Source organism: the organism of the source record quoted next, assembly GCF_019968985.1.
Source record: "MAG: Porospora cf. gigantea B chromosome Unknown PgB_NODE_187_length_30271_cov_124.377, whole genome shotgun sequence".
Classification (NCBI taxonomy): domain Eukaryota; phylum Apicomplexa; class Conoidasida; order Eugregarinorida; family Porosporidae; genus Porospora; species Porospora cf. gigantea B.
The window spans coordinates 23,785-30,271 of record NW_027178756.1 but is presented as its reverse complement, the minus strand read 5'-3'; the positions used below and the strand labels follow the sequence as shown (position 1 = coordinate 30,271).

The 6,487-nt window shown below is 55.0% G+C and overlaps 4 protein-coding genes across 7 annotated transcripts; 2 read left to right on the top strand and 2 right to left on the bottom strand.

Moving 5' to 3' along the window:
• Positions 1–93: 93 nt before the first annotated feature.
• KVP17_001069 (uncharacterized protein) lies at positions 94–1,506 on the bottom strand (the record flags this gene model as incomplete). Its single annotated transcript, XM_068516131.1, has 2 exons — positions 94–1,213; positions 1,241–1,506. The coding sequence occupies 2 exons, from the start codon at positions 1,504–1,506 to the stop codon at positions 94–96; spliced, it is 1,386 nt and encodes a 461-aa protein (XP_068377493.1).
• A 368-nt stretch (positions 1,507–1,874) lies between these two features.
• KVP17_001071 (uncharacterized protein) lies at positions 1,875–4,819 on the top strand (the record flags this gene model as incomplete). 4 transcript variants are annotated; one of them, XM_068516134.1, is made up of 5 exons in its annotated part: positions 1,875–2,557; positions 2,586–2,966; positions 2,995–3,715; positions 3,744–4,107; positions 4,134–4,819. In XM_068516134.1, the coding sequence occupies 5 exons, from the start codon at positions 1,875–1,877 to the stop codon at positions 4,817–4,819; spliced, it is 2,835 nt and encodes a 944-aa protein (XP_068377496.1). The 4 variants fall into 4 exon arrangements, with proteins under 4 accessions (XP_068377496.1, XP_068377498.1, XP_068377495.1 ...); XM_068516133.1 differs by lacking the exons at positions 1,875–2,557; positions 4,134–4,819 and having other exon boundaries at positions 2,665–2,966; positions 2,995–3,751; XM_068516136.1 differs by lacking the exons at positions 2,995–3,715; positions 3,744–4,107; positions 4,134–4,819 and having other exon boundaries at positions 1,875–2,633.
• A 9-nt stretch (positions 4,820–4,828) lies between these two features.
• On the bottom strand, positions 4,829–5,413 carry KVP17_001059 (uncharacterized protein; the record flags this gene model as incomplete). The annotated part of the gene is made up of 1 exon (XM_068516111.1): positions 4,829–5,413. One exon carries the CDS (start codon positions 5,411–5,413, stop codon positions 4,829–4,831), a length of 585 nt encoding a protein of 194 aa, XP_068377477.1.
• A 103-nt stretch (positions 5,414–5,516) lies between these two features.
• On the top strand, positions 5,517–6,464 carry KVP17_001061 (uncharacterized protein; the record flags this gene model as incomplete). Its single annotated transcript, XM_068516113.1, has 1 exon — positions 5,517–6,464. One exon carries the CDS (start codon positions 5,517–5,519, stop codon positions 6,462–6,464), a length of 948 nt encoding a protein of 315 aa, XP_068377479.1.
• Positions 6,465–6,487: the final 23 nt, after the last annotated feature.

Here is a 6,487-nt window from a genome sequence, read left to right as displayed (position 1 = left end):
AAAGGTTGAGAGTTCGAGCAAGTCCATCAACTATCTGGAGATTTACCGATGACAAGCAGCCAGCACGAGCACTTCCATCACAGACAGCGAAGCTCACCACCCCACACCCGCCACTCTCGGACCTATTTTCTTGATCACCTTAGCAGCCTCAACTATTTTTTTTAGCCGTCCGACCCACCACTCAGCGCTTTTATTTTCGCCCTCGTATCCTTTTCTGGCTGGGGGAGCCTTCGTCTGCAGCGTAAACGTGTGCTCTCTAGCGAAGCCTCCTTCTGTCAAGGTGAAGCCGTTGTCGAGCAAGAAGAGCCCGCAGTCAGCCAGTTTCAAGTATGTAGGATTGGGGTCGTTGGGATTCTTCATGTAGCGAAACGTCCCACCTTGTAACTCGATGAACTTCTCCCTCGACCCCAGACCGCCTACGTTCTTCTTCCACGTCCAGGCATGCAGGTTGACAGCTGAAATACGCGCCAATTGCTTTCGTAGTTTCTGAAGGTCCTCAGGCTTATGGCGCATCATTTCGGCTGTTTCCTCAGGCGTCAGCCGTCCCACCGGAATTCCCATTGCCTCGTAGGGGTCGTCCTGGATGATGGAGCTCAGAGCCTGCTCATCATACAGCGCGTGAGGCGTCAGAGGGGCCCGGGATCTCGCTGAGGATGCCGTGCCCAGGGAAGGATCCTCCTGCTCAGCTGGGGCGGCCCAAGGGGAAACCAGAGAAGCTGAAGCAGCAGTAGGTATGGCCACAGAAGGCTCCAACTCTGCGGGGGGCAGGTCGGTGGCATCATGTTGATCCTCCTGCTTAGCTAGGTCCCAAGGGGAAACCACAGAAGCTGTAGCAGCAGTAGATCTGCCAACAGAAGGCTCCAACTCTGCGGGGGGTAGGTCGGGAGCATCATGTTTATCTGGTGGTGCGGCAATAAAAGGGGGCACACATGGAGTGCCGTGTGGACTCGCAGCCGCCTTAACTGACTCTGGTGTCGCGACTTCTATTTGCGCGCTGGAGGCTCCCTCCAGATCCGTCGCGCTGGTAACCCAAGTGTCTTCTGCCGTTTTTCCTCCAGAACCAACGGTCAACCCGGGAATAGCCCCCAGAACGCTATCGCTCTTAGTCCATTCATATATTACTGGCTTTACCTCTTCCGATCTATTGAAGGCGCTCGCTTCAGGTTCTTGTGACGAGCTCCAAATGTCAAAGCACAACGTCCCTAGGCAACGGCTGTGTTGTTGATAATTCCAGTCTCACATGTCTGCGTCGTCACCTTTGACGAAATTTGAGCCCGCTTTGGTGACTAAGTTCATCTCCACTCCGACTCGCTCCAGAAGAGCCTCCAGAGTGAGGTCGCTTTCCACACGTACCGACGACTCCAAGGGAGTGATGCCGCTGCAGGACGCCTCGGAGATCAGGTGGTACCTGTTCCACTCGTCGACGCAAACAGCTCTCGCTGGTAATTCCGGGCGAGTTGACTCGGCCTCTACCGCTCGGGGCCAGATCCAGCGGAGGAGCTTCATTGCACACAGCCTTCCAACGTGGTGCAACCGCAGTTCCGTTTTCGTTAGAAATCAATGCGTTCTCACTGACGGTGGTGATGTCTGAGAATCAGCCTCCGCATCATAAAACTTAAAGGTGTTTTAGGTTAAAAATTATCTTCTCCTTCTCCAAACCTTCACAGCACTCAGGAGACATGGTGACCCCATCAGAGCAGGAACACTTCATGATGTCCCCATGCAACTGGATACTCCGTCTTGGTCCTCCCAGCGCCATTACGCAAGTGACTAAGACTACGTTGGAAAAACGCATTGCTGAATATTCTGAATTCCAAGATGTTGTGTGATGTGTGTGGGCCAGGGTCTCTTACTAAGATATTTCAAAATAACTGATGGGAGTATCACGGCACCTTCGCAACATACGAGAAGGGGTGCGCGACGCCACAGCAGCTATCAGAAAAGGATTGGTTTCGGAGGAGGAGTCCGCTTGCAAGGAGGAGAGTGGGATGGAGGAATCTAGTCCGCCAACACCGGTGGATCTATCATCCTGCGAGCTTCAGAGTAGATCGGTGGAGGTGGCACTTGAATGTGTCGGAGGCTCAGGCACTGGCAATTTTCGCTGTGTCTCACAAGACGGCGATTGGTGGGTTCACGGTGGTACGAAGGGGCATCTGGTTCTGGCTCTCTCGGAGAGGCCGACCTTGTGGATCTGGTCGTCGAACAAACAGGCTAGGCCCAAGCTGTGCGCAGCGAGCTACTTTCTTGGCAGCATGGCGCCTCCAGTCGGCAGTGACCAATGGAGTCCGGCGGCAGCGTTGACCGCAATACAATACTTCGCCTCCTGGCAAGGCCAGCAGGACGATGACGGGTGCTATTTTTCCATCGATTTCAATGATGTGCCCGCGCCAAAAGCTGGTTCTCTCTTTCTGCTGCTCCACCTCAGCGGAAACCATGGGGCCTCCTACATCGCAGTCAACCGTATCAAGGCTTTCGGTTCGCGTCGGGTGATATCCTGTCTCCCGCAGCCTCCAGTCATGGCTGACGTACACCACGTAGTGGGCAACGACGACATGGAGTGGGCTCCAGGCGGCCTCCTCACACAGGCTTGCGAAACATGGGGCTCCTGGACAGCTCGCAGTGGTAGGACTTGACGTAGCGCACGTATTTGGTCCCGAGGGCCCTATGGTCATCGGCCGTGAGGGTCTCGGTCGATTCGCAGCATTCGGTCATGAGTCATACTTGAAGAGGTACCCAGTGCGGCTGTACCAGCAGCTTCTGCCTTGGCTGACGAATGGAGCGGCCTCCGTCCGCGCAGTGCTTATCGGCGGCGTTACCGCTGGTGACTTGGCCAGCTTGCGGCTTAATGTGGTGGGAAGGTATGAACGGCCAACCGAGGATGCCATGCTCAAGGCAGTCGCTTGCAAGCCTAACCTGATCATCTATGGCGGCGGTGGTGGCATGAGCAAGGCAGAGATCGCTTGCGCGTAGGTCACTACCAGGTCACCCACGCAGCGGGGATCCACGGGCTGCTAGTCTGGTGCAGTATGTTCGACAGGGAGGCGCGCTGCTTCACGCAGTCTGCCCCTGGGGTTGGGCTCAGTTAGCTAAGGTGTCTATCCACGCGTCCCTGCACAACGCGGTCCTGGGTCCATGTGGGGCGGTATACACCGACGGCATGTGCAGTGGAGGACCCTACAAGGTCCAAGCCCACGCGACCTCGCTCGTGACCAGCCTTCAGTCACTGGATATGTGTCTGGTGCACGGAGTGGGCCTAGAGGAGTCTCTCTCCCGAGCACTGCTCAAGGCAGTGGAGGCCTACGGTAATCCTTGCGTCCCAAAATCCGAAATGGTTGACCGATTGCTAGCCACACCACCGAGTACGCCGCTATTCCCCGTATACCCAGAAAAGGTTGTGGCATCCGGCTGCCCCACGGAGCTTCTGAATACCGTGCGACAAGTTCTCACCATTAAGGAGGTCCAACGGAAGATGCACGGCGCCCAGCCCTTCACGGCGCCTGACTTGGAGTACTGCGGAGCTCCTGGTGTACCCCAATCCTTAGACGTGGAACCATTGAAGGTGCTCTTGAAGCCGAGTTCCCAGTTGCGAGGATGGCAGTCCACGGGCGTCTTCCTTCCCGCCGGTAAGGTGAGTCGGCTGACTCCTGCCCAGTCGGCTCGGGGGCGAGCGCAGGTCCGGATAGGTTGTCACCAGGACGGTCTTTCCTTGTTTAACGTGGGAGGATCTGTATTTCTTATCATAGTCGGATAATGTGTTGCGTCGCTACCCTCAGGTCGTCAAGTGCCAACAAATCCCCCTCACCGAGAGCACAGATGTCTGGTCTCCCTTTGGAGGCTTGCTTTATTTCGATAACGTTGAGGGTGGAGGCGTTCTGACCGTTACCGGCATACGAGTCCCTTGGTTTGCCCCCTACAATGAGTCACCATTGGCCATTAAAGACAGTGCCATGATGAGCGAGGTTTGTAAAACTACTCACAGCCCATTCGCCGAATTTGAAGGGCGCGGAATCATATTCTCCTTCCCAACTCCGAGTGTAAAGGGCATACAGTGGCAGAAAGTCGTAGAGTACTGGGACGCTATCCGACTCGCCGAGTGTAAACTTTCCCGTGGGTGGATGTTGGACGTCACACAGACCGGAATGACTCCCAAAGAGACCGCGTAGTTGCTGATGCGCAAATCTCTGCAGGCTGGATGCACTCTGGATACCCCATCATGACCCACATGTCCGAGGCATCCTCGCAGGATGGCAAGGTGCCTCGGGTGCTAGATGTAGAAGACCTGATGTTGAGAGGCAGTTGGGGCCACTTCCACGAGATTGGACACAACTGTCAAAAGCCTGAATGGACTTTCTCAGGCACCACAGAGATCACCGTCAACATCATGACCCTCTACGCCATGCAGGAGGTCGTCGGCCTGCCTCCCTGGAAGACCGACTACATGAGAGGAAACATGTGCAAAGCAGTTCGCTATCTGGAGGACGCCAACCGCTCCTTCCGCGGAGGATGGTTCAACCTGCCTGTAGGTCTGTGCTCCTATGCTGTTCTGGCTCACACTATGGGCTGGGATTTCATGGAACGCGTGATGGCCGCTTATGACAACAAGAAGCTCAGCGCTCTCATAACAACCGACGACCACAAAATTGAATTCTGGATCATCACCTGCTCCAACGTGGCGGAACGAGACCTCCGCAACTACTTCTGCGAGCAGTGGCGCATGCCATTAAGTGAACCGGCCTGGTGTAAGTACGGCCCACAAGGGGCACCCGCTCTTGAAATAGACGCTTTGGCTGTTCTTCGTAGTTGGTGCGCTATGGCATAGACGACAATTTTAGCTGAGAAACAAAACGTACGAACCGATGCCCAGAATCATAAACAGCAGCAGGGCCACGGCCAACAACGCCCACTGCTGCCACTCGTTTCCGTACTGCCTATCTGGAGATGCCACCATAGGCATGGATGCAGCAGTCCCCTCAGGTTGCTGCATCTCGGCTACCAGCAGGGCGAACTCGCCGGGCGCCAGCGCCTCAACACGGCAGAAGTGGTAACGGCCCTTGATTTTCCGAAACCCAGCCTTGCGTGATGCTGGGTAGGAGGCCTTCCACGTGTACTTATGGCGCAGACTCTGCCTGAAACTGCTTTGACTGGGGCATCGGCCAGCGTGAGACCCTACAATTAGGGGCTCTGTCTTGCAGCCAATGCACCTCTCCAGGCCGCTTTCAGGATCGCAGCTGCCAGGGTTATTCTGGTACATGGTGCACGACGGGAGCGATCGACCCTTCACCATCTCCATGAAGGTTGACTTCAGCTCGGTCTGCATCGCCTGGCTTTCCTGCAAGTCATCAATAGTGATTTCTTTTGGGCGTTGACCAGACACAGCCCAAAGGCACAGCAGAGCGCACAGAATCCACTCCATGTGCGAATCGTAGTGTGCGAATTGCTCTGGCCCTACCTGCACATGTGTACAGTCTAACTGAAGCTACGTGGAAACACGATACAGATCTTCGCTATATTCGCAAATGGAGCCTGTCGTTAGGGGATTGCTCTTTTCCTTCCTCGCTGGTATTTGCACGGCCATCGGAGCCCTCTCGGTTTGCTTCGTTAAGCAATTCAGAAGTTGGGTTTTCAGTGCATCTATGGGTATCTCTGCGGGAGTGATGATCTTCGCCAGTTTCGTCGACATCCTTCAAGAATCCTTCCAGCAATCACTTGATGGATTTGACCTGCATCACCCCAACAGCCGTCGAAAAGAAGCCCATTCATACACCATTGTTGTGGCGTGGTTCTTCGCGGGCTGGGGCATCGCAATGCTCCTGGACCTCACGGTAGACCTGCTGTTAAATATGCATTGCTGCGAGGCGTCCGATCTGGAGGGAAACGTGGAGGGAAACGTGGAGCGCAAGGTTTCCAAGGGGTCGTTGTCAACGAAGACAGTTTCGTCAGATCTGGAATTAACGTCTGACCAACAAAAGCTGCTGCAACAACTATCGGAAGACCACCAGCAGCTGTTGAAGCTCAGCCTGGTCACCTCTTTGGCCTTGGTCGTCCACAACTTTCCGGAGGGCGTCCTTACGTACACTTCTGGCTTCCACGATACCAAATTCGGGCTGGGCATCACACTCGCCATTGGCATTCACAACATCCCTGAAGGTCTGGCTGTGAGCATTCCTACCTACTACGCGACGAACTCCATGACGAAGGCGCTCACTCTCTCCATTGCGTCCGGGCTGGCCGAGCCCCTGGGTGCTTTGGTGCCGCTTCTCTGTCTCGGCAATAAGAAAGCTGACCCCTTTGTATTGAGCGGCATCCTAGGCATTGTCAGCGGCATCATGGTGAATGTAGCTATCAGAGAGCTGTATGTGGCTGCTGTGAAGTATGATGAGACCGGGCGTGTGGCTCCAACGTCACTGTTTGTAGGAATGGCAGTTATTGCCAGCAGTCTTGTTGGTTTCAAATATTTGGAATGAAGTAGAGGAATTCGTGATATCTC